At 39.8% G+C, this 26983-nt stretch overlaps 1 protein-coding gene across 8 annotated transcripts in view; it reads left to right on the forward strand.

Annotated features, from left to right (window-relative positions):
* Window positions 1-26983, forward strand: part of ANO4 (anoctamin 4) — a 200054-nt gene that overhangs the window by 158646 nt on the left and 14425 nt on the right. For all 8 annotated transcript variants that reach the window (XM_042779186.1, XM_033057538.2, XM_033057540.2 and 5 more), the window contains 9 exons: window positions 1050-1184; window positions 1932-2028; window positions 2552-2612; window positions 9187-9269; window positions 14447-14587; window positions 16608-16772; window positions 20328-20364; window positions 22680-22791; window positions 24901-24958. In XM_042779186.1, the coding sequence (XP_042635120.1) occupies window positions 1050-1184; window positions 1932-2028; window positions 2552-2612; window positions 9187-9269; window positions 14447-14587; window positions 16608-16772; window positions 20328-20364; window positions 22680-22791; window positions 24901-24958 (889 nt within the window). The remainder of the gene's footprint in view (window positions 1-1049; window positions 1185-1931; window positions 2029-2551; window positions 2613-9186; window positions 9270-14446; window positions 14588-16607; window positions 16773-20327; window positions 20365-22679; window positions 22792-24900; window positions 24959-26983) is intronic.

Genomic DNA, 26983 nt, shown 5'->3' on the forward strand with positions numbered 1-26983 from the left:
CCATTCTTGCTGAAAAAGTTTGTCCAATGATGTTTTCTGGCAGCACAGAGGAGCCAGCAGTGCTGGCTCACTGCACTTATTCTCTGGATAGATCAGAAGTTGCATCATTAAGGTGAAAGAGAATTTCCAGCAACAGTTATTTTCAAATTGAGTGGATATGCAAGTTTAAGTTGTCTACAAAATCTCTGAAACACAAGCACATCATCTTGCTCCCTTCTTTAAAACCAATCTTGGAAATAATCCCCTAAAATCTCAGCCTACTATGCACAAATCAGACACAGGACAATACGTGAGCCTGCTCCTCTGCTGGTGAGCTCAGCAGGTTTTTTGTGTGCTTGATGTATTCTCTAACACATAAATAAAGGTTTGGTTGTGTTTGGGAGGAGGAAAATTGCTAATTAATATGTAGCACAGTGGAACTTTCTGGCTGCTCTGCTGCTAGTTTTTGAGCAATATATCTAATAAATTAGGATCAATTCAGACTACTTTCCTCAAACCATTGCAAAATGATGGACTTTACTTGCTCTTCACTTTCCATCGCAGTAGAATAATGAAATTAGTTTTCCAGGAACTGAGCTAAGAAAATAAATAACCAAATGAGCAGAAACTGTGTTGGAGAATGAACTCTGGTTAATTGATTTCTTAGAACTAATTTGAACTCAAATAATTTTTGCTGTTATACAAGCTTCAAGGATAAAATTTATTTCAATGCAATTATTTGGGCAGTAAAGTCAAACACTCAAAATCAAAGAACACCATCAATTTCCCAAATACAAAGAACTAGCTTTCTAAAAGTAACTCACTGTTTCCTTCATGAGGTCTCCTCTTATCTAGCTGTAAACTGTGGTTATTGAATTTTTAAATTAGTGTTTTAAATTCATTACTGAGACAGGTCCCTCAGTGTGTATTTAGAAGCTTAGCTAAAGGCTTTTTCTCCTCTTTAATCTACTCTTCAGATATGGTAGAAATATTTTTTTTCTGCTAATGAGCAAGATTAAGTAGATTATTCTAATTAGCAGGTAACTTTGCTGTATTTTGTTTCAAAACAGACGGTACTTTGGTGAAAAAATTGGGCTGTACTTTGCCTGGTTAGGCTGGTACACAGGGATGCTCTTCCCAGCTGCCTTCATTGGATTGTTTGTCTTTTTGTATGGAGTCACCACTTTGAACCACTGCCAAGTCAGGTAACGTGGGAACTTTTACAAAGAAATTGCAGCTGTGGGTTATTGTGAAAAATTTAAGAGATCTTTCCACAAGCCGTTATTTATTTCATTTTGAACTGTTGGATAAACAGTCAAGAAAAGACTGCTTAGATGTCATAAGGTACCCAGTAGCAAACTTTCCATGTTTTGTGCTTCTGAATTGGGATGAAAGGAAGTGCTTCTTTCCCAGTTCCAGTTGCTAATGGTGCTGGAAACTCAGAAAAAATTAGGGAAAAAGTAGACCCCTTCATTACTCTTTAAAAGCCCAGCACAAGAATGGGGAATTTTCACTCTCTGTAAGACCTTTACCCAAAGATCCCCATAGAGAGGCAATACTCAGATGAAGAAACCCCTGAACCTTCTGCTGGGTGCTGTGCCTCTAAGTTTTTGTGCACTTAGGTCACAAGAATAACTTTGTCTGAAGCTATCCTCACCCCCCTCCTGCCAAAAGTCACTCTGACTCAAGGAGAAGATGGAAATGGTAAAGAGATACTACTTGGCTGTCCCTGGAGAACTGCACTCTGCAGTTATGACTGTAAACTCTGTAATCTTAGGCAGTCAAAAAATATGAATGATACACATGCAGTTACGAACATCTTGGCTTCAGTTACAGACCAATTTTGTTTAATAAGTAACTGAATACTAGCAAAGCCTATCAATCCAGACAGATTGCTGTGCAGATTGTTGTACTAATCAAGCTATTAATTTTTCTCCTTTCTATTTTTCCAGTAAAGAAGTCTGCCAAGCTACAGATATCATAATGTGTCCTATATGTGATAAATACTGCCCCTTCATGAGGTTGTCGGACAGCTGCATTTATGCCAAGGTATGTTTTAGGCTATGCAAATAGAGATATCTCCTGGTAAAAGCATGAATTTTGCCTTTTGGATTTGTCTTCAGTGAGCATGGATAGATGAATCTTGAAGGGACAGATCAAGTTCAGCCAACATTAACATTGTCTTTCACCAATACTCAGTTTGTGTTGTAAAACATTTAAATGCAATTTGCACTTAGAGATTCATCAGTCTCAGAGGTGGTGTCTTTGAGCTATGTGCTATGGTGTCCTTGACATCAGCCTTTATCTTCTCATCCATCCTCTCTATGTGGCTCCATAAAATTAATGCTTTGAGTCTGAAATGATGCTCACATCTGGTGTTGGCAGGGGTCAGTCCCAGGCCAGGCTAACAAATAGTCCTGTCAATTCACAGGGGAATTCCGCATGTCAGGGGAAGGATCCTCAGGATTGTCAGGCCAGCTAAACTCATGATCAATGATTAATTTTAGTAGGTAGAAATAGAAAATAAAGGTCTGTTATCACAAATTGATCACATTATTAATATATCTCTCAGGTAACCCACCTTTTTGACAATGGAGCTACAGTCTTTTTTGCTGTTTTCATGGCAGTGTGGGGTAAGTTTTCATTTTGATATTAAGTAATTGCACCATCTTTTTCTTAAAGAACATGATGGAACACAAGCCTTCTTATTTTCCAGCACATTTTTCATCTGACATAATAAAAAAGAATATAGGCTTAGGACTTTCCTGTTTCTGCAAAAGGAAGATGGAATTGGTTTAATCAAGTTTTTATTTGAAAATAATTTTACTTAAAACAAAATCATGAATGGAGTTATGTAGTATCTATGTATCTATGTAGTATTTATCATATATATAATTCTGTAGGAATTTCTAACCATTTTTAAATCCATTGGTACTAATACCTTCTCTCTATTACCGCTCAGGGTTTCTCCTAACTTAGAGCAGCTCAGTTTAGTGTCAGTATTAAAATGAAGTAACATATTTTTCCCCATCTTGTGGAAAGGCAGTCAAAGTTAAATCCATACAAGGTGATTGCAGTTAAAGCAAAACTCTGATGAAATAAATAAAAGATTTCATTGAACAACAAATTGATCTGAGTGTGGTCTAACTGTTGCCATGGAGGCTTAATCTTGCCCATAGAAATATTCTATTTTTGGCTCAACTATTTTTCCTACTGTATCATGTAGGCAGAATTGAAGGCAAGAGGAATCAGTAATTTCTGGCAGCACAAAAAATTATTTCAAATAACCCCTAAACATGCCCAGACTCTTAGCTGCTACCAAGTCATTCTGAGAGAAGATTAACAACTGTAGAAAATGGTTCAATGAGGTGACTCAAAAACAACATCCAAATCCTTGAGCTGTCTGGATTTAGTTATTGTTCTGTTCTTACTCACACATCTCCAACTACTTTGGAAGGGTGTTCAAGTAATTCTTAAAATCTTAGTTTTAAACTGCAAATTTCTTTACTGAACCACAAGAAATATCCAGGAGGTAACATGAGAGCCACCAGAACAGCATAGATTAGCCTATCTGTCTCAGTTCTTTCCTCCAAAACTTCAGATTTGTCTTTGTTAACCAGTTAAATTAGCCTATCAAGTCAATTTATGCCATTTCATGTAATATTGACAATATTCAAATATTACAAATCACAATATAGAAAAATCCACAGATCATACAGATTTTATGTTTCTGCTTGATATTTCATCTTTGTTTTAGAGTTACATAGAGCCAAGAATCACCAGAAAAATTCTAAGCCTCAAGTATTTCTTTTAGATGCTTACTCAGGTTTTCCAAACTCTTTTTCCATGTGTTCACTGGGGTTGAGAATTTCCAAGACAATGTACAGGCAGGGACATCTCTAGCTAGGAAAATTGATGGGTTAAGTTTGCTGAACATTAATGTCAGTGTTCCTAACTGCTGGCGAGCACTTCTTTGGAGTGCAGATTTTTGCACCGGTGCGTTTTTTTCTCCTTAACAATAACAGAGCTTTCAGAAAACAGCTGTGCTCACAGCATGGCTTCTGTATTTAGCAGTGCCCAGATCCAGGGCTGTAGGAACAGTAGCTCTAGGTAAAGGGAGTCTCTCACAGAGGTAACCGTGCCCAGTCCTGCCTTTGAGAGGACTGAGGAGGCTGAACATGCCTGCCTACAAAATGTTGTAGACCCTCTCTCTTCCCTCTCTTCAGCTGACAGGAGCCACATCTCACTCCGGTAGCCTCTCCTTCCTCCCCTCCTTCAGCATCACTGTCAGCCTCCCAGACTCAGTTCCCTCTGGGAATCTCCACACCAGCCTGCCTGGACTGAGCAATGCACTGCCCATCCATGCATCCACAGCACCTAAACCCACAGTGAGATGAGAAAAAATACAATAGAAGCTGCCCCCTGGATGATTTGGCTGCTGGAGAGGAGACTACAGGACAGCAGCTGGGGTGGGAGCTCTCCCACCACTTTTGTTGGCTCACACTGGGCTTGGGAGCTGACTGCCAAGAGAGAGGGAGAGGCAGCACCAGCAAGGGCTGTGAGTGTAGGGTGGTTTGGGGAATTAATCCTCTGGCTCCACACAAACACTACTTCCTTAAAAAAGACTTAGCAGAGAAAATTTTCCCTGCATATAGGGCTAAAGCAATATTCAAATAAGGGAAGTCACACTTTCCAGGGATTTTCTGGTGCTGTATTTAGGAGCTGGCATACTGCCTGTGTTAAATGGGTTTTCAGTCTGCAGTAGGCCTATTGGCAGCTGCAGGCATTGCCATCATTGCAGTAAATCGTTGAGGAAGAGAAGAATCTATGATAGCAGTTTGATTGTGGAAATGTTTTTTCTGTCAGCATGAAACAACTGGCAAGTGCATAAAATATTGGCTGTGAAAAGTTCAGCCTTCCAGATGATCCAGTTTGACAGACACTGACATATTAAATAATTGTGGCAGTTCTTTCATAAAAAGAGAACAAAAACAAGCTAACAAAAATAAAGCAGCTAGTCTGTGTTACCTCTTTAGTCAGAGTTAACACACTGTTTTATTATTATCTAAAATATTTTCTTCACTGTCTTTAGATCCATTAGTAAGCTTCTATCCTGAGAGAGAAACCTCAGCCATTTGATTGGGAGTTTCAAAACCAGGTGTGGCCATTGGTATTTCCATGAATAGGTGATCTGTATGGTGCTTTCATCCTTTTACTTTAGACATCTTTAGTTGATGAATTAAGTGGTTTGCTGCCATTTTAAATGTAAATAAAATGCATCTCCAAGTGATGAGCCAACCGCTGCGGCCAGGCTGCAGAGAGGAATTACCATGACAAATTCCAGCAAGGGGTGCTTGATTTGTGGAGCAGCAATGAGCCCAACTGAAGGGCTCTAAAGCTTAGGGACCCATCTTTTATAATGCTTCATTGTGGCATAAGTGAGGCCCATCAAAGTAAGGCTGGAATTGTTAAGTGTGCCAGGGGATACTGGTACATGAAGAATTTAACAATTTTTCAGGCAATAAGAAATGCCAACATAAAACAATTTTTCTGTATGTATCTCTTAGTCTAATAAAAGATATTACTTTCCTACAAATCTTGCCTCTAGCACAAAACGTTGGCATTGATATGCTCTCTGAGGAGATTGAATTTAAGGATGTTCTTCAGCAATACTCCTGGTGTATAGAATATATTCTAGGAGTCAGGATGGATATATTAAATGATGCTCTGAACAACAATAGAGAGAAGATTTGTAAGAGAAGGTCAGGGTAAAGCTATTTCCTACAAGAGGCCATTTGCATTACAAGATAAGATCACAATTTGTTACAAAAGCATCCGAGGAAATTATGTTAAGACAGCTGTTTGTACAAGTGGATATTGAGGACCCAGCTGCAAGGCTGAGTTCTGAAGTAGGAAAAATGTAATATAGGAAAAGCTAGTAAAAGATCTGGGAGCTAAGGCAAAGTTCCAAGCAGGAATTTTTTGAGAAAACTCAGCATCTGGTTTACCCAAATGGGAAAAGATACAAATGGGAAAATACAACTGTGTCCTATTGAATGTCAGAGTCAGAATGCTGAAGTCTGTACAGGGTATTTGTGGTTAAACTTACAATTAGAAAATAAGCAGAGAATTTTGAAAATGCAGTACTTCTAGATGACGTTAGTAGCATAGTGGATCAATCAAAGATGATTATTTATAGCACATTTTAAAATATCTAGCAAGGGAAAACTTCATGCTGACCTGAATAGGGGGAGAAAAGTGTAACACAGTGAAAGCTAAAACAGTACTGTATGCAATATCATAGTTGCTACTTAACTATTAGAAAATAACTTTCTACAGAAGCTTCAGGAATTTCACATGCTTACTCTGACAGGTGCTAAATGTGCTAAATGTATTATGTATAAATTCCTCACTCCAGATGTGGAAAAAACAAGAAAGAAAAGAAGTATTGGTCAACAAAGATATATCTGGGAGGTTCAGGGCTGGGACTCAAACACCTACTGGAGTTCTGCTACCAGAAGCTTTGTGGAATGAAAACAAGGTGGTAGAAATGAATCAGGCTTCTATCTCCTAGGTTTCCAAACAGTGCAGGACTACTTGTTTAGCCTGAACAAAATAGTTCAATATTAGCTGATAGGAGAGAAGCAGTTCTACCAGGAAGTAAAATCAAGGAGTGAACCATCTTGTGGTTCAGCAGCACTGGAGCCTCATTAGCACTTACTGGTTCTGCTGATCACAACCAATCCTACTGCAATTATTACAAACGTTTATAGAAACGTTAAGCTCGTGACTCTCTATTAGACTAAAATCAAAGTGACTCTTACTTGGTGTAGCATAATTCCAGCTTTCAGAAAAATAAGTACATGATATATGAAAATGCCTTCAAACCAAATATCCACTTCCTTACACATGCTTTTGATGCCTTACCTTGCCTGCTTGTAGTGTTCATTTCCTAAGCATACTTTCACAGCCCTGGCTAGTACAATAAAACATAATTCTTACTGTCTAAAAATTAACTTTTATCAAACTGATGCCAGTACTCAGGTTCCATTTTTATCAGTATGCTGCGATAGCACAAACAGACCATTACAGAAATGCTTTTATGACTGGATGTGAAATATTGCCAGACTATTGTGACAGGGTTACAGCTGATCCTGTGCTAGCTCATGAATAAAGAGGTTTATGTTCTCTGGTTATCAATCTGCTGCTTCTCAATGAGCAATAAAGGAAAGAACCAAACTTCACAGTGCCTGCCCATTGATTTGTGTTAGCTTTAGGTAGTTTCTACATCCTTTAAAAAAAATAAATGTTTAAAACCCCTGTAACTTTAAGCAGGCTGAATATTAATCTTAGGTTTATGAGCATATTATGTTATTCTTGTTTCCTAGATTGTTCTTTCCATCACAAAATGGAAGCACAGTTGTCACATCAAAGGGGGGATTTCCTCAAATCCTTTCTATTCATTTGGTCTGTCAGCACTCCAGGAAAGCCAATACCTTTGTGTCTGATCACTCTGTCAATGTCCTGTTATGGTGACTCCACTGAGCTGCCCACTGGGTCAGACAATGGTTTGACTGACTTGTTCAGGAGCACACACCAACAGCAGAAGAGAGACCTCCTCCCACACCTCTATTCAAGGGTGCTGCCCACTGCAGGCAATGCCCAGTGCCCTTGAAGGACTCACACCAACAGTTTAGGGGACAACTCTCTCTTAATGTGCACACTGTGAGTGGAAAATCGTGACAGGTTTAAGTTCAAAGACTGACAGCGACAGTAGCTGACTGCAAAAATGTGTTCAAAGCAATATCCAGACAAACTCTAATCATCCATCAAACCTAGCTCAAGATGATAATTCAGCAGGCATAGAATAGTTATTACCCAATAGACATTGCTCTGGAGGAGACAGGTTCAGCCCATCTCCTGATCCCAGAAGTTATGATGGAGTCTTCTCTAATTTTTCCATTCTTAACTTACTTTTATACTATTAGTTCACATTTAGATGGAGTGGCTCTAGTGATACACACCTTTCTAATTGATAGGTGTAAAATTCTCTCATTTCTCTCTTAAAGATATAACCAATGAAATGTGGAGTGCATGCCCAGTGAGGGGAGGTGGTACCTTGAAGGCAGGTAACTTTGGGATGGAGGTCTGTTAATATTACAGTTAGGTTTTCATGAACCAAGTTCATCCAGGGACAATGATTTCCCCACAGTTGCTGGCTCAGCAACAGACACCTTCTCTTATCTCCCCTGGCTGACAGGTGCTATGCTGTTTATCAGCTGCAAAAGTACCATTAAGTTCCCCCCCTGCAAGGATTACATCAGAGCCTGACCTCTTGTCTCCATTCTGCTCCACCCTCCATTCCATTCCTGTTAGCATGTGCTTAAGTTTGCAGAATGTGGATGTGGGGAGTCATGGTGGAATAGGTTTCAGGCATGCCAATCACATTCCATCCAGGGAGCAACAACTGTATTCTACCCTGTGATTTCCATACCGTTAGAACTTCTGTTAGGATGTGAATATAACCTCCCAGTTTTCTCTAATTTTACTCCCAGTTATCTTCCCATAGCAGTCATGGGCAGACCTGTTACTCCGTCTTGAACTCTATCAATAAGGGCTGTACTACACAATGTTCAATTATCAGACGCACATCCCACACTCCATGTATGAACTCACGTAGTGTAAAAAAAAAAGAAGGATTAGACTAAAAAGATGTAAACCAGAAGTTCCCAGTTCCACAGTAGTCCACTACAGATTTTCAAATGCACTGGACTATGCTTCCTCTGGGTTCTGGTTTCTGTGTAACACAATTGATCTTCAAAGAAAGAAAGTTACTTCTTTATGTGCAATGGCCCCAAGAAACCTTTAGCTTCATCATAAATCTGCTTTATCTATCTGTGATGACTCACAGGATCAATTTTATTCTTTGAGAGCCCTCCCTTGGTTGGTTAGAAATTAAACATTCTCATTTAGCACTAAATGAAATCTCTAAAGCATCAATCATACTTGAAGCAAGCAAGCTAATCCTTAGAAAGCAATGCTTTTTGAAAGCAGTTTTGATCATCAGCATGATTTGCTGTTCAAAGGAACACATTTATGCAAAGAAATTAAAATAATGTAACAGCTTTATTCAACAGTTCTGTGATAGTCATTAACATTTTCTTGACTTAAAAATGATTTTGCATCTTTTTTTTCTACTTGCTGTAGCCACTGTTTTTCTGGAGTTTTGGAAAAGAAGGCGAGCAGTAATTGCTTATGACTGGGACTTGATAGACTGGGAAGAAGAAGAGGTTTGTATAAAAACATGAACTCCTTAATCTTTAATACTAAATTATTTGGTTGAAAATGTATGGTTTTATTTTGCATTTATTTTCAGATCATTCTTTAAATCTTTATAAACTATGAAATAAGCTTTTTTCTCCTCAGATGTTTCCTCTAAAAGGTAAAAAAACTTTCTCCAGCCCAGACTGTTCTCTTTTTTCACACTTTTGTAAATCTAAATTAATTTGAGAGCTTTCAGGGAAGAAATGCACTATGGCAGAAATGCATTTTTCTTTTGAAAGCTGGAAATTCTTGACAGCCCAGGATACCATGAATTTTGGCAAATGAGCTTTTATCTATTCTTTTCATTTGTCACTGAGAGTACTGATGGAAAGAAAGCCTTTTGAGGCTTGTACCAGCTTCTGAACATTCAGGTGCTGCTGATCTGAGAGAGAGAGAGAGAGAGAGGACTTCTGTATTGGTAGATGAAATCACCTTATGGAAGAAACTAAAGTGCAGAAAATAGCCTTAATCTTTTCTTCTGATGGTCACCAGAGCGAAACAACCTGCTCTTGGGACTGGGAACTCAGGTCTAAATAGAGCTAGAAGACTTTATTATGCAGAAGGAAAGAAAGAGTTAGTGAGTGTTGAAGAAAAAGTGCTCCATGCCTTGGATTTGGACATGTAGGTCCAAATCTGCTTTCCTTACTCTATCGAAGCTCTTGGAGTGATGGTAAGAGGCTGCTGTAGTGGTCTCAGTGAAGTTGAACCTCTACATTGCTGCTTTGGTGGAAGATTCTCTTTTTTATCAATCTTGCCAGCAGAGAAATAGACTTCTGAGTCATGGGATTTTTGTCTGTATGAGGCAAAGTATTTTGATGAGGCCATGAAATGGTGGAATTGCTGGTAGGATTTTCTTTTAAATGCTTAAGTACTAAGAAAATAACCAAAGAAGACAACATGAAATAACTGACACAACTGGAAACTTATTTCTGTATAACTACAGGAACATTGTTATCTGTGGACATATGCAGTCAGTTCTGGGTGATACCTCTGGACTATCTTCATATGTACAGGAAATACTCTAACACTGATTCAAATCTTCTGAGATTAGCAGGCTGCTCTTGCCAATGCTGGCAAGTCACAAAGGGATTGAGATAGTCCTGCCTGAGCTTCACATAGAGGTCAGGATTGGCCTGCAGGGATCGTGGCTAGGTGCAAACAAAGCCAATGCTGACAGCTGGGAAAAAGCCAAACTGCAATTTCCAAGTGACAATTATAGCTTCTTCTGTGTCCCTGGAATGAGAAGAAGCCTTTAAACTGACAAAATACAAAAGTACAGTATGAGACCCTCTTTATGTTTTTCCCAGGAAGCCTGGTCTTGCAGATATTTATAGTTTGGGATGTTACATATCTTCATCTTTCACCATTTAACCTACCTGGATTCGGAATTTTGCTGATTTATAAAGCCACCCACCTAAATCTTCTATGATCAGTTCATTTACAAATATTGAATTTCCTGGTAAGGTTGTCCTTAAGTGACACTTTGCTTATTTTTTATAAAATATATTCCTCTGGCACATTATTTCAGTTTGGCCTGCAGGATGATATTTGCATGCTGGTAATTTTCAGAGGTTACCTGCTCCCTGTTGATCTCAGCTGGTCTCTTATTCTCACACCAGAGTTTTTCCAGTAATCTGTGTGAGCAAGACCTCTGTCAGGAGTAGTGGTAATTCTAATTGTTCCAAAGCTATTCAGTGCACCTCCTTACAGTTCTAGAGGGGATCTTATAAGTCTCCACAGCAGGAGGTAGAAGTTCTTCAGAAGCAGTGTGCCCAGTTGTACCTTTCTCAAATTAGAGGTTAAAGATACTCATAGGAACTCAGTAGGCTGCTTCTCAAACATTTGTGTGTCCAGTAATTAGAACATCAGTATCTCATTGGCATTTGGGGTATCAGTTCCTCCTTTGTTCAGCATTCGGTTACATCCAAAGAGTGGGAGCTGATTGCCTCCCAGAGGTACCTTCTCTGAAGATGCTACAGCCCCCAGTGCCCGTACCTAAGGCACAGCTCAAGCATGTCCCAGCTTCAGGGTCAGCCCAGCGGACCACAGCCTCTTCTGCTGGAGTATCTAAAGCTGCACTTTTCCATTGGAACTGCACTTTCCTCCTCAGAAAGATGCAGTTTGGAAGCCGGTGCTCCAGATGAAGAAGTGTGGAGATGATTTCCCTGCTCTGCTGTTCAAAGCCCACCTCTTCACTTTGCCATTTTTTTCACCTGCAAACCACAGGCTTTGCTTGGAGACTTACTTCTGGGGGTGCTATACTTGTACTGGTGATCAAGATTCAAATTTTCAATCTACAAATTCTTTTTCTACATCTGGGCTATAGAGGACAATATGCTTGGACTGGGAAGGATGGGTCTACTTCAGTAAATTACCTATTGAGGGATTAGAAAATTCTTGGGGAAAAAAAGGAGATATTTCACAGAGAAATTTAGAGTAGCTCTTGTAGAGCACAAATACCTGGTCTAAGGCAATTCACATTAATCCATATTTCATACTCCAGAAATCAATATGGTTTCTCTTATGAAAAAGCTGGAATTGTCAATGTGTGAGAAATGGGAAGGAAGGAGAACAGTCTGTTTTATGTAGATTGGAAAAGATTCATCCTGTGGAGTTTCATTGGTAAGTTGTGTGTCAGTGAGAAGTCAATGAGAATTTTGACTCCATAAGGTGAAAATTTTTCCCCTAAAAGTGCTACTTTCTCACAAAACCACTGCTAATTAAATTTTCTCTCTGCTTTCCATTCAGTTATCACTAGACAAAATCAGCTGATTGCTTTTAGTAGTTATTTCAAGGACATTGATTAGAGTTCTAATTACGATTTTAAATCTCAAGCTTTTGATAATGAAGATTGTTATTTTTATTAACATTATGTCTAGCCTTTGCTTACTTTAATTTTCATTGTCAAATTGAAATATAAGGTTTTGTTACAGAGGGAAATCTATTAATTCTTAGCTGAATTAATTAATTAATTCTTAGCTGAAGAAACAGCATTTATAAGGCTTCCCATCTCTTTGTTATCACCTTCCTGTTCTAAATGAAGAGACAAATAAATGAAACAATAAAGACGATGGAAAGAAGAATTGCATTTATTCAGATGTGCAACATTGTGAATTCCTCTTGAGATTCTCATCCAAGAAAGGCATACAGCAGCCCCTGCAATGTTCAGGGCTCTCAGTCTGGGGATATGAACTGAGTGTGTTCTGGCTCTTTCAACCCTACATATCTGGATTTCCTGTTCTTTTAAGCCAAGGGCAAGGTGGGAGACATGGAGAGCAACTGCGTCTGGGTGGAAACACCACAAGAAACCAACTGCATGCATTCCTGGCACTCCCAGATGAAATCTGACTTCTGTTGCTATTTGTAGCATATTTTTTCTTTTTCTTCAGTGTCACTTTCTTTGTATCACTAACCTCAGCCAGACAGAGTACTGTTTACTTGCCCAAACATTGCTGAGTATCACAAAGTTTCATGCCATATTTCCAATTTTTTTTAGAATATCTGTAAAAATAGCATTTGCATTATTTGCATCAACTGGAGATTATAGGACATGTGGACATGATAAGAATTTCCCTACACTGCAGATTGTAAAAGATAATCAAACTTTGGCTTCAGGGAGGGGTGCAGAGAAGCAAAGGTTTCTTGACAAGCCAGCTGGCAGAGCCCTTGCACAATCTACAGGATGAAATTCTCAGGAACCCTGCTTCACTGCTATCACACTGTCCTTTTTCATGCCCCTGGGCACACAGGAATACAACTCGCATTGCCAGATTATGGTCTGCTCAACTTCCTTTGGCCCTGATATGACGGAACAGCTTGAGCAAAATAGAATAAGAACAGAAACATGCTCAGCCTTTTTGTATAGCTGATGTAGGGCTGGTTCCCTCAAGCACATAATTAGTCACAGAGGCATTGCAGCTAGCCATATATGCTTCTTCATTTGTTTCTATAACTTGTTACCAGGTTGCTGCCTGAATTTAGAAATTAACTGTGTTGGGAAAGCATCTTCAACACTTGGAAGAAGGAGAATGAGATATTGCTTCTTTCCACTCCCCCCTGCCCCCGCTTCAGTGGAATTTTTAAAAAAGGAAATAGGCTTTTAGGATATCTCACCTTTATTCACATTCTGAAGACTTCTGTGAGCAGTTAACATTCTCCTGTTTCAATGCAGTCATTTAATGTGTGGGCATTTCCAGCTCAGTCAGTCAGAGTTCAGTTACATGCAGTTGGAGGGCTGGAAGTGACAGAAAATTGTAAGCTGTTTCTTGTCTGCTCCCTCGTAGCCATGGAGCAGCTCTCCAGTACACAGCAGAGTACTACAAACAATGCTCTAATATCTGCCAGCATTTGTGAGAGTTCATCCTCCCAGCCTGGAGCTTTATCTCACCTCTGACAGTGTCCTGGAACGAGGTGGCACAGGACAAGTGGCTCTTGGTGAACAGCCACACTTTAGGGCAGCAGGGTAGCACTGCTGCAGGTGTCACCTGCACCAAGGGTGAGCCCTGTCTTCTGGCAATGCTGTAAACAGATGTGACCAAATCTCTCCCCAGGTAATCCTCAGGTTTCATTTCACAAGAGGGTTTTTAATGGCAAAGCAGGTTTTGACATTCCTGCAGCAGAAAGTTGTTCTGGTTAATAATATTGTCCAAGTTAAGTAATTGAGCAGCATTAGATGGATCCTTCTTCAAATGCTGAGAAGATTTTGCTGGAAATGGAAACATAACCAAATGCCTAACAAACTGCAATTAGGTTTGGAAAAATGAGCTTTGGTTGTTGGGGTTTCTTTTGCTTAGTTGTAAATTTCCAATATCAATAGGATAACGTCAGACTGAAAAGTTCTGTGGTATCAACCTTAAAACTATTTGTCTTGCAGCCACATAGTTTTGAAAGAGCATTATTTAGAGGAATAGCTAATTGGGGATTTTACTAAATGCTTTCAGTACTTGCTTTCATGGGTACAGTGATTTATTCTAGTTCTCATGAACAAGACCTGATTTCCCAACTCAGCTTTTATAGTAGCTGTGCCAGCTGCTGAATTCAAAGATGTAATTCCCCAGAACAGCGATCTGATAAAAGATCTGAAGATTCCTAGGGAGCTTTTCCTGGCTGTGCTGTATGTGAACATTATCTGTCTGCTCTTTAGGAAGAAATACGTCCTCAGTTTGAAGCCAAATACTCCAAGAAGGAACGAATGAACCCCATATCCGGGAAGCCAGAGCCTTATCAAGCATTTGCAGATAAATGCAGCAGACTCATCGTTTCTGCATCTGGAATATTTTTTATGGTTTGAGAACTTTTATTTATTTACCATTTGAAAAAGAACAAAACAGTATCTCTGCTAGTAGAGTAGGTAAATATTGGATATGACTGCTTGAAAGTGAAATAAGCTCTATGCATGTTGAAAATCTACATAGGAAATCAATTGAGTTTCTGTCGAGTACTACACTGGTTCACTCTTCACTGAGTCTCACAGAGAGCTATGCCCTCCTTCAGGGCTGCACCTGTGACATGGTATGTAGTGACACATGCCACAATAGGGGCACTATCACATTCAGGCACCAGCTTCAGTTGGCTGAATTAGCCCACTGTTAGCCTTCCCTGTGTGGACAGTGCAGAGCAATGGGGAAAGTTGCCATAGGAGAAGCAGCTGTTCTTTGTAAACTTCACAGGGAACCTAAATAAGATGCCTAGAGAGCTTGATGTTAATACAGCCTAGTTTCTCAGTGTATTGAGGCGATGACGAAAGAGAGTTCATATTCCTGGTGCAGTTGAAATGGAGAAACTGATGTTTCTTGACTAAAATGATGCATTTATCCCCTTTACAAAGTGCAAAACTAAAAGGAGCAGCAAAATCTCTAACAGCTGCATGCACTTCTGCAGAAACGCCCCCATCCCCTAATTTCCGTGGAGCAGTTGTGGGCTGTTATTCACATGACAACAGGCATGGCAGTGCTGGTCTTGAAAACACAGTGCTGGTCTGGAATCAACAGACTGCCACAGAATTTACTAGGGCTTTTCCAGGAGACAAGAAAATGATAGATGTGTACAGCCTCAGGAGCTGTGGAGAGCCAAGGAGGTGAGCCAACCCAGCAGCAGGGCAAAGGACAGTAAGAAACTGATGGCTTCAAAATTGTCCAAAACAGTGTAGGTCAAGAAAGGCAAGAGCATTATTGAGATGAACTGTGCTCTGGTACATCAGGTGGATGGACACCCTGACTCAGCCCTTGAGGACACATGCTCAGGAGTGCAGTCTCTGCTAAATATTGATACTACAATGCCAATATTTTGCATATTTTCCCCAAGTTTTTGTTTTTTCCCTTGAAGGGTGGCAGTATTTTACTCTATGGAAACTCAGTCATTAATGTTCCTAGACTAGCGATAGATCTTACTCAAGGTGCCAGAGAGAGTAGTCTTGCTCTAAATTTCATGCACCACAAATTATTGTCCCCTTAACAGCTCTTGAAACAGGACAAAAATTATTTTCACTGATGTTAGTTTTATTGTTGGCATAGCATGGGCTTCCAGCAAGTTAGAAAAAAAATCCACTTTTTTCACCATTTAGATAAGATTTTTTTTTTTTAATTACACCTTTAACAGGAGATACACACCAAACTTCAAGTTGGAGCAGTTCTCAAAAATTCTCGTCATAGACTCTCAAAGTACAGTAAATAATACAGCTCAACTGTTGCATAATGAACATATGGTGCCCAGGCAGCCTGGCTCAGCTGTGATTTTCTCATTCTAACTGTCACATCTGCTGAAAGTCTCATCAGAGAAGAAATCACAAGGGCAATTGAACTGGTTACCTTCTTCTTACCTGGTAGATAGAAACTTTCCAGAGCTGTAGGAAGAAACCCCCAGCTAGGCTAGCTTGGCAGTGCTTACAAATGGAGACATTTGTGTGAAGTGTGAAGTCCATTAAAGCACAAAATCCATCCCAAGTATGATCCCATCAAGCTGCAGTTTGAGGCTAGCCTTTGCACATCATGTGCACATAAGGAACATTTCTAATTCCCAGAGCTGGCAATACTATTTCCCACATTAATGATAAGGAAGAACATTTTTAAGAAAACATTTGAAACTAAAATTTATTTTAATAATATTTCAATGATATTTTTCATTATGAGAAATAAAAAGAGCTTAATAAGAAGAAAAATCATCATGTTGAAACCTTTATCTGGAATCAAAAGGAACGCACTTTCAAAGTCTTTAATTTAATTTAATTTTCAGAGTTTCAGGGAGAAGGTAACTCCTGTTCCACTGGAAGTTTTCAGGTTCTTCTCTCTGATTTTTTCTTCCTTTAGATCTGTGTGGTGATTGCTGCTGTTTTTGGCATTGTTATTTACCGTGTTGTGACTGTCAGCACTTTTGCTGCCTTTAAGTGGGCTTTAATCAGGAATAACTCTCAGGTTGCAACTACAGGGACTGCAGTGTGCATCAACTTTTGCATCATCATGCTACTGAATGTGGTGAGTAAAATAAACATATCCAAAGTTATACCTCAGCCACTAGAGCAGTAGATATCTCAGTCAGCAGACAAATGTTTTCACTTCCTTTCTCAGCAGGAGTGGAGTCTCTTGCTAAGCCAGACATGGAATTATTGTTTATGGATATCATTCACTGTTTATATAAAGTGCAATTCCAAACCTAAAATATTATGTAAAATATGTCTGAATATTCTGAAAATATTTTAGGGAGGCATGATCACATCCCTGCTTTATCCTCTGCCACTTCTTTCCCTTTTATGTGTTTGCAGTTTTCAGTCTACTTCATTAATATTCTTCTTTGTAATTGTCTTTTGATGTTATTTTTTAAAATACAGTGACAAAACTAAGTTTTTATTGGCACTATTTTCAGTAATTCCAATCTCATTTTTCATGGTACTTTTCCAGTGAGGATATGCATATGCAGACACAATGTCCACAAGCAGAACCCCTTGAGCTGAAAGCTTCACAAGGCTTGAGCAGACATGATTTGTTCTGGAGCTGCTCACAGCCTTTTGCAGTGTACACCAGAGACAGAGTCTGGGTGCACTGCAGTGGGGCTCACTGGTGGCAGGTTATTGCTGGGAGCTGGTTTGGAACCAGACCTGGGACAAAGACTAAAATGGAATTTCTATGTGGCAGCAGCCCCAGTAACATATCTAGTATAGCACAGATTAGGTGGGGAATGGATTTCCTCCCTCCATTGAGATGCTGATACTCTTGTATATTGCTCTGATAGTGATGTGTCTGCTCTTTGTTGCTCTTGGCAAGAGGTGTATGGCCTTTCACTATCAGGTTTTTTCAACTGCCATGATAAGAATGCCTTTTAGGGGGAAGGAGGGTTCAACCTACAAAACAGCTGGGTACTGGAGCCAGGGTGGAGTATCTCTGCCTACTCAATAGCAAGCATCTTCTGCAAGCAGCTTGTTAGGCTTCACTCCAGGAGATATGCTGATTTACTTCCTAGGGAAAAGATGAAATGTTGTTTCAGGTCTGATCATTTCCAAGGCTGACTTGGAGACTTCTTTCTTTCCTATGCAATATCCAAGCATTTCCATAATCTATAAAAAATTTGGATGAGTCATTCTTTATATGGCAGAAAATTCCAAGAGTATTTGCTGCAGGACTTTGCTTCTTCCTTTGGCATAGGCAAGACTGGATTAGACACTCTATCTGAAATACTGTTTTTCCAACGTTTTCCCTAAGGTGGGCCTATAGGCTGAGAAAGGACAGAAAGAAGGAAGCTGGTTTTCTGTCTGAGATTGTACTGAGGACTCTCTTCTTTTATGTTATTTTTATTTTATTGGGTTTTGTCTCCAGCTTTTGGGGGTTTTCTTTACTCCACCTATATCACACAATAAGCATAAAAGGAAAAAAAATAAAATTATATATATCTAGGCCAGCACAACGCCCATTTTCAAGCTTTCAATGTAAGTCATTGTATATACAGTGAAGCAGCAACAAAAAAAAACACTGCACAAATGAATTTTTTCATTCTCAAAGAGTTTTACAGCCCAGAGATTTTTCTTTTAAATAATGAAACATTGCTTGAAGGTGCCTTTTGAGGAACTTTGTTTTATTTCCTAAAATAATCAAATAAGTGGAGGACTGAAAAGATGAATTTCCTAAGCCTGATACTCATTACCATTCAATAAAAACCACAACCTTAGATCTAGATACAGCTCATGGAAGAAAAAGATCCACAAAATATGAAGCTGCAGGAGTTTTTCAAAGGAAGGTTTTAGGAACATAATCCCTTGCTTCCCATGATGGATTAATGTAGGGATTTCTTTTGGGAGAAGAAAAATCCCCAGAAGCAATTCAGGTAGTTGAATCCTGCATGAATTGTGACTGAAGAAAAGTGTGAGAAGAGCAAGAAAAGATACAGTAATAAAACCAGAAAGGACCAAGATGTGCACAGCAGTAGAGAATTCACTGCTAGAAGCCTTGAAAACCAGCAATGATTCTGATACAAGTTGACAGCCTCTCAAAGCATCAGGGGAAAGGTCTAGACCACAAGTAAATTCCAGACCAGATGTTCTGAGCACTAGTCTACCTATTCTGACACATCCATCACAACAAACAAATGACCCTCAAGCATCATGTCTCTCAGGTAATCTTGCAGCCTGACCTGAAACCAATCACTAGTTTTACCTGGGCTATGTAAAACTGTTAATTCCAGTAATATTGCCCATGGAAAATACAAACAGAGAGCAGCATATGATTCCAAATAGGGACCCTTGAGGGTGGTATTGATAAACTACAGTAGCAGATAATTAGATCCAAACATTGCTAACAGAATCTTTAACACAGTCTTACTGCTCCAAATGGAATAGCAACAAATTGAAGTTTTGATAAACCCTTCTGTAGAGCACTGACCATTTGTAAAAAAACACACTCCCTGCTGGGATCAGGATATAAATGACCCAGACATTTAGCACATTTACCCTTGCCCAGAAGAGATGCTTTTAAACTCAGAAGAAACTGCCTTTTTCATCACTTGAAACAAAACCATTTACTCCAAAGGCAGTGGAAAACTATTCTAAGCATGAAGTGGTTGTTCACATGGATGAGAGATTTCAGGATGACTTCAGTTCTTAAGCAGGCAGTTTGATCTGTAAACAATACATAAATCAATTTAAGCAAGAGATTCTAAGGATAACTGCAGATAAAAAGAAACTGCTGATATGCACTGTAGGAGTAAGTAAATACTTGAGCCTGAAATATGAGAGGCTTTGTATTCCTGTAGGCATCAGTGAGAGTTAAGGACATTTAGCAATTTGTAGGAACAGGCTCCGGACTAATTTAAAGCAAATGGAAATCATTGTATTGATTTACTCTGATACTGATGGTGTTGGTGATGTAGTTGATAGGTTCAAAATTCCTTTCCAAATACTGATTGTGAAAACCCTCCAAGTTAGTTTTGTGATCTTTATGAAGTTTGGAGTCTCCTGGGGAGTTTGAGACCATGGTACCTGAAAGTGCAGAAAGTACCACTTAGGATTTAGAAAAATGACACTGCCTCAGAGTAGGAAATATGTCTGGTGATGGGGATTACTAAACATTTTCTCTGAAGTAACCTTCTCTTCCCCTATGTCTTTCCTTTCAGCACCAAAGTGCCAAACAAAACCAAAAAGCCCCAAATAACCAACATATCCAACATACCATAGCATGCTTTTCTAGGGTGATGTTTTTCTTGGGAGGTGAATGTTCCATAAGTAACTAAAACAAAAAATCTCAGTTGTGCTGTTGTTTCTGCTTTTCTTTTTGGAAAAGTTCTCTCACTCTTTTTCATTCTATGTAAGATAGGGACAGTGATGGCATTTCTTCTCCATATATTATGGATGAGTATTAGCTGTAAAACTTTACTTTTCCTTGTTTGGTTATATCACTACTGTTTTATTATGCAGTTTTATTGTCATTATCAGAACATCACAGAAATCATCTGCATGTCAGATTTAACATGTTCTCTCCTAAGAAAGCAGTTCTATATTCTTGAGCTACCCATGTAACTAAGAGGTTGTTTCTTCTCTGTTACAGCTGTATGAAAAGGTTGCTCTTTTCCTGACAAATTTAGGTAAGTAATGTTAAAAATAAAATTGAAAAATATTGTACTGATTTATTGGTTCATACACCATTATAAAATTCAAAATGTCTGCACAAATACGAAAAATCCTAACTAATTTGCAATCTACAAGAATTAATGTTTTTCTGAAGTTTCTAATAAGAAAATACATAAACTGAACTACTGTGCCATTCAACAAGTGGTGAGAGCAATCATCCGCATTCGTTCTTGTTTCAGCCCCCTACCATCTAAGAATGTAAACAAATTGTTTACTATAAATAAATATAAAATTTTTACCTTGGAGGAAAAGGCATGAGTTTTCAGACACTTAGCTCACAACTTCCAGGGTTTGTAAACATGGAAAAAGGGAGCTCTGGAAAAAAAATTCATAGCTTGAAATTAAGGTGCTGATCAGCTATCAAACATCTGCCTTTAAGAAGGGCTGTAAGGAGGGAAAACTACTAAGTGAATCATCAACTCCACCTAAACTATATGATGTTCCAAATTTCAGTAATCCTTTCAGCTCACTCACAAAGGCAGTCTTTATGCTAGAGAAAGAAAACCTGTTCTAAGGAGAACATCCACTGTCAATGGGGTAGCAACAAGCTATCATTCATATGTCCATGGCTCAGACACAATCTGTGGAGGTCCTGATACATTTGGAAGATTGCAGTAGTTGGTGGCAAGGGCTCCTTACTGCCAGGAAGCCTGAAATGAGACTGAAGGCCCATTAAGCAAACCATATTATTGCACATATACAAGTGCCTTGAGTAGGTTATTTTGAGCTCCTGGAAACCTGTGTACATTGATGATGTTCAGAAAATTATTTTGAACCAGATGGACAGATTTTGATGTTTTGATGTTCAAAGGAAACAACTGATTTTAGCTACCCTCAGGGCTTTTCTACATCCCAGAAGTCATTGGTAATGTGTTCAAAACATGTCTGTGAATTGTATTCTTAGTAAACTGAGAGTCCTCATTTGCATGCTGTAGTTTTAAAATATTTTTACTATCCTGTATCCATGGAGAAGATACCTGCTAGCTACAGTTGAGAAATACAACTTTCAAGTTTGTGAATTGTACAAGCTATGCCCTGACAGCCTGGGGACAGTAAGATATATTCTAGAGACCCTGAAGCTTGATTACTTTCTGTTAGGTTCTCATCAAGGTAGGTCTGCTTTTTGCAGAAAGCACTTGTATGAAAATTCAGCAGGTCAAGTTTTTTCAATCCTGTTCAGACAGTTTTGTGATTTTTACTCTGGTGGCCAAAGGAACTGATTTGATCTGAATTATCTTTATCAGTGTAATAAGCTCAAAGTAGAACTGGCAGCAAAACTACATTGAGGACATTGAGGATGTTCTTCTTCAGCTTTTACAAGACTTTTTTCAGAATCTGTGCTTCTCCAGAACATCACCATCATCTCCAATGTGAGCAAAGCTTCAGCTGCAGCAGCCCTGTTATAATCAGACTTGTCCTTCCAGCAGACTGGAAAGGAAGAGCATGAAATGAAAGAGCAGCACTAAGTAAAGAGAATCAAGTTTGTTGCTTTTTCTCTACTCCTAGTACTTTACTGTAGGCTGCTTTGGAAGCAGTATATGAGTACTACCATTATGACACTCAGGATCACCATTATAGCTGCACTTCTCTGGTTACTCCTGATCACAGAAATAGTCAGCTAACAACAAGCTCCTGCCAGCTGGAAAGTAGTTTGAGAATATTGTACTGGTGTGTTGGCATGGACATTGTGTTTTTAACCTCTGTCTTGATATTTCTTGAGATGGAGAATAAGGGAACAATACCCAAAGGCAAGAATATGTCTTCCCCTTTCCTGTTTGCCTTAGCCCATCCACTGCAAAATATTTTTTCTTGGTTTTCTGTGATGAGTTCCCTGAGACAAGGAAGGGGACTCATTACCAGGAGGATTTTCCTCAGTTCAGTGTGGCATGTCTAACAAAAACGCATGTAAATAGCTTTGGTGGAGTGGCAATGTCATTATGATAGGATACAGAAAAGGAAACAAGAGAAGAACCTGAGCCTGTAAAGACCAATTAAATACAGGTAGGATGTTTAATATATGCATTAGCTCAGCCACTTCCTTACAGTCTCATGGGAACATACATATACACCAGAATAGATTTCTAAGTCTCTACAGGCTCACTTGCTGAGTTCTGCTTCTGGATGCAATTTCTTCTGCCAGGTTGTATTTTCAAAACAGCAGGCTAATTTACAAATACATTGCCAGTTCTTGCAAGTGTGTGCAGCCTTTGTGCCAAGGGAAATTGATAATCTGAATAAGCCTCTGAAACTCTGATAATTTTCTTCACAGAGCAGCCTCGCACCGAATCGGAGTGGGAGAACAGCTTCACTCTGAAAATGTTTCTTTTTCAATTTGTCAATCTGAACAGCTCTACCTTTTATATAGCATTCTTCCTTGGAAGGTAGGATTGATGTCTGCACATTCATATGTGCAAAATGAAGTAGAGGGAAAAATAAAATTGTTTGTAGTGTAACGAAATGGACCATACTATCACATGTTTTAAAATGCAAATTCCATACTAGCAAAGCAGAACAGATTGCAGTTTTACATTCCTTTCAAAGGCCCAGAAACAGATGCAGTTTTCATTTCCTATCACCACATGGTATCAATATTACCTTAACAATTTCACTATTGGAAACAGATGCATCTCACAATATTATAGATGCAGGTCATTTCACTCTGTCTTTATGTGTGTTATTTGTACAGATAAATAAAGGATAGGATAGGATGGATAGGATAGGATAGGATAGGATAGGATAGGATAGGATAGGATAGGATAGGATAGGATAGGATAGGATAGTTCAGTTGGAAGGGAACTGCTCCAATTACATGATCTGAACTGTTAAGAGTGAGCTATGAGCTATCATTTGGAGGGGGGTTCCCACATATATATTTGTCATATATATTTTATTATATATTTTAAATACAGTAATTTCACGAATACAAGCCGCACCAATTTGACTAAGATTTTGCTCCTAAACCGGAAATGCGGCTAATAATCAGGAGCGGCTAATACAACCTCAGAAGTGCCTGCCAGAGTGCTGAGCCGAGCAGCTGCAAAGTCGGCATTTTGCGATTGTTACAAGTCGCTACTCTGTTGCACCGCGGGTGGAGCCTGGCTCCCTGTAGGCAGAACGGGGGGCGGGGAGAGAGGCGGGAGAGCTCTCTTTCCTCCTCTGCCACAGCCCAGGGGAGAGACGGGGGGGGCCCGGCGCCGCCATTGCTGCAGGTCGGGGAGGAGAGGGGGGGACCCGGGCCGCCCCTACCGCGGCCCGGGGAGGGGGGGGGAAGCCCGCGCCGCCATTGCTGCGGCCCGGGGAGGGGGGGAGAAGCCCGCGCCGCCATTGCTGCGGCCCGGGGAGGGGGGGGAAGCGCGCGCCGCCATTGCTGCGGCCCGGGGAGAGGGGGGGAAGCGCGCGCCGCCATTGCCGGGGCCCGGGGAGCCGACAGGAGCCCCGCGCAGCCATTGCCGCGGCTCGGGGAGCCGACGGGGTGCTTTGTCCCCATCCGCCGCCGCCGCGGCTGGAGCGGGGAAACTCCGTCCCTGCCCGCCGCCGGCGCCACGGGCGCGGGAAAGCTCCGTCCCCGCCCGCTGCCGTAGGAGCGGGGGAAGCTCCGTCCCTGCCTGCCACCGCGGGGCAGCGCCGACCCGGGGTGACCGAGCCCAGTGGCAGTGGCGGCGGGCCCCGAGCTGCAGCACCGTGCTGGGCCACTTGGCCCCGTCAGCGGCCCCTAGCGGGCCGAGCCTGCACAGCCTTAGCTCAGCCAGTAAACCCCGCCCTCCCGCGGTTCTGTTACTAATTGCACGCGGGTCCTCGCTGCGAACGACAAAGCGGCTTATATTCGGGTGCGGCTTATCTATGGACAAAAACCAAAATATTTGCCAAGACCCAGAGATGCGGCTTATAATCAGTGCGGCTTGTATTCGTGAATTTACTGTACATGTATTTGTGTATATCTACATATCTGTTCAAATAAATATTATCTGTATATCTCTTTCTGTCACTCTCCTAAAAAAAAGGACCTTTTCAGTAGAAGGTTTGGATAGAAGAATCCATTAATATGGATTATTTGCATATGTGAATAATTTGGGGGGAAAACATGGGAGAATAGTTACAAAATTATGGTTTTTAATGTAAACGAAAATTTTCATTGATTTCACAGGAAGGCAGACATCACAGAGCATTTTGTGGTGTAAGGAAATGGACTGGCAGTTAAAATCCATTTTCCAAACTAACATGAGCAGTTTCAGTGAGATTTTCCCTCTGCTCTGCCTATGTTGAATATCCAACAGCAGACTATTGGTATTGAAATAAAAGTGAAAGTAAAAATATCTGTAGTCATTCATGGGGATTATTTCAGGAATACCCATAAAACTTGTTACAGCATAACATCTTTTATACCAGTCACATTAAGATAACACCAGATTAAAATAAGAGTGTGAGCTTTCTTTTACTACTGTGAACAGACTGCTTACACAACATAGCTGATCTATATTCCTGTGTTAAAGATTTACAGGACACCCTGGTGCCTACTTAAGGCTGATAAACCGGTGGAGGCTGGAAGAGGTGAGTGTTCAATAACTGCACACTGATTTATCTGCTGCCCACAGATGCCGTGAATGCAAGCAGAGGCAGACACATAAATCTGCCTAGGCCTTTTTGAGTGTGTTATTGGGTTTTCATTCGCTGTCTGACTCCACACTATTGACACTACCATCTGCTACAAAAGCATCTACATATTGATATATATATTCCCTTTTCAGTTCTAGTGTTTGCATCACATTTGAGCAGTGGTATCAGATGGTTTAAAGATTACTCATATTTACATTGGAAATATTTTATCCTTGGAATGAATCAAAGTCAAATACAAATCTGACAACTTTTTGCTTCTAAAAAAACCCTTTCCTCTCGGTTTTTCTAGCCTTGTAGAGCAGAGAGCTAAAATAATAAAGTAACGAATTAAAAATCCACGCAAAATATATATGAAATTTGACCAACACAACTAAACAAACTTCCCAAACAAGCTACTGGCATAAATGTCAGACTGTCCCATGTCTATAAAATCAAATTAATATGAAAAGCAATGAGAGTCTGGCTTTGCAAGTTACTCAAAGACCAATCCCATTTTATTTTTTTTTTTAATAAATACATTCAAAATTCAAAGCCCATTTGACAGGAGGTGAACAGCAGCAATTTCTGGACCAGGCATTTACTTTCCAGTGCTGCTTTGTGCACACTGAGAGCCCATGGTTTCTTTCCTGCTTCACAGACGAATAATTGAAACAACTTTGTAGATAAATGACAAATGGTAAGTGGAAAATTCCTGCCAACTTGAATTTTCAAACACTTCTGGATGCATAAATATTTTGACTAATAAAGGCCGTTCCAATATTAGCAAAACAAACAAACAAACACAAACAAACAAAATTGTCTGAATTTTACTAAAACCATCTTAATTTTGTAGAGAATTCTGTTAATTCAAGGAAGTCTAATAAAAAGTCTTGACTTCATTGGCTATATCTGTGCAGAATACCATGTCCAGTTATCCCTCCAATACCCCTCTCTTCACCTGCTGAATTTAGCCAAGTCTAACATTTAGTAACACTAGTCCAGTGTCCATAGACATGCTCAGACCACAGTTTACAAGTTATTGATGTTATGGTTGTAACGTCACTGCTACTTCAACACTTCCCCTGCCTCTTTCAGCTATATTCACTCATATGACTGATTCCTAAAAAGAGAAGGATGATGATAATAATGACAGAGAAACAAACAAACAAACAAACAAACAAACAAACAACCCCCCCAAAAAAAACAAATAAACAAAAAAACAACCAAACCAAACCAAACCAAAACAACAACAACCAAACAACAAAAACCAACCCTGTCACCCCGTTAATCTAAAGAGATGCTAAATTAAGTCAACAGAAATCTCAGCAGGGATCCAAGTTCTGAGAGCTAGATAACACAGTATGTGTAAGAAATTAATGTCTCCTTTTATTTCAGGTAATATCTATTTTTTCTCCCTAAAAATGAAAGAGGAACAATTCCAGTTCTGTGACTGTGATTTGTTTGACTTATCTGTAATACCCAAGATTTTAAAATACAGATTGACCTACACTGTTTGGATCTGCAAAGCCAATTGTACAGTGCTGATTGAGGGTAGAAAGTTTTTGATCCCTTTCTGTTTTTTCCAATACTAGCTAAAAAATTACCTAAATTTCTACTAACTGAACATGTCTCCCAAAAGCAGCACCACAGCTTCAAGGTCTGGAGCCCCTGCTAAAGCAAGCAAGCACTCAGCAAGAAACTCTAAGAATTATTGCTCAGCAGTTAGAGATTTTTAGTTCTTTGAGGAGAGAATAGCTTTGCATGGTCTCCACTGTCATAGATGTTAAACAGTATTCAATTAATAGTTATAGGTCTATCCTCTAGGCATAAACTGTTTAGTTTATGCGCAGCTAGGAGGAATTTTCTCTTCATTCTTTGTTTTGATGCACAGTCACCCTCCCCAAAAACTGGTGAACTCAACAGAGAAACTTGGTGTCCTTTGCCTCTGCCCTGCCCACAGTTGCACAGCACATTAGAAGC

Source organism: Catharus ustulatus, chromosome 4 (assembly GCF_009819885.2).
Source record: "Catharus ustulatus isolate bCatUst1 chromosome 4, bCatUst1.pri.v2, whole genome shotgun sequence".
NCBI classification, from domain to species: Eukaryota; Metazoa; Chordata; class Aves; order Passeriformes; family Turdidae; genus Catharus; species Catharus ustulatus.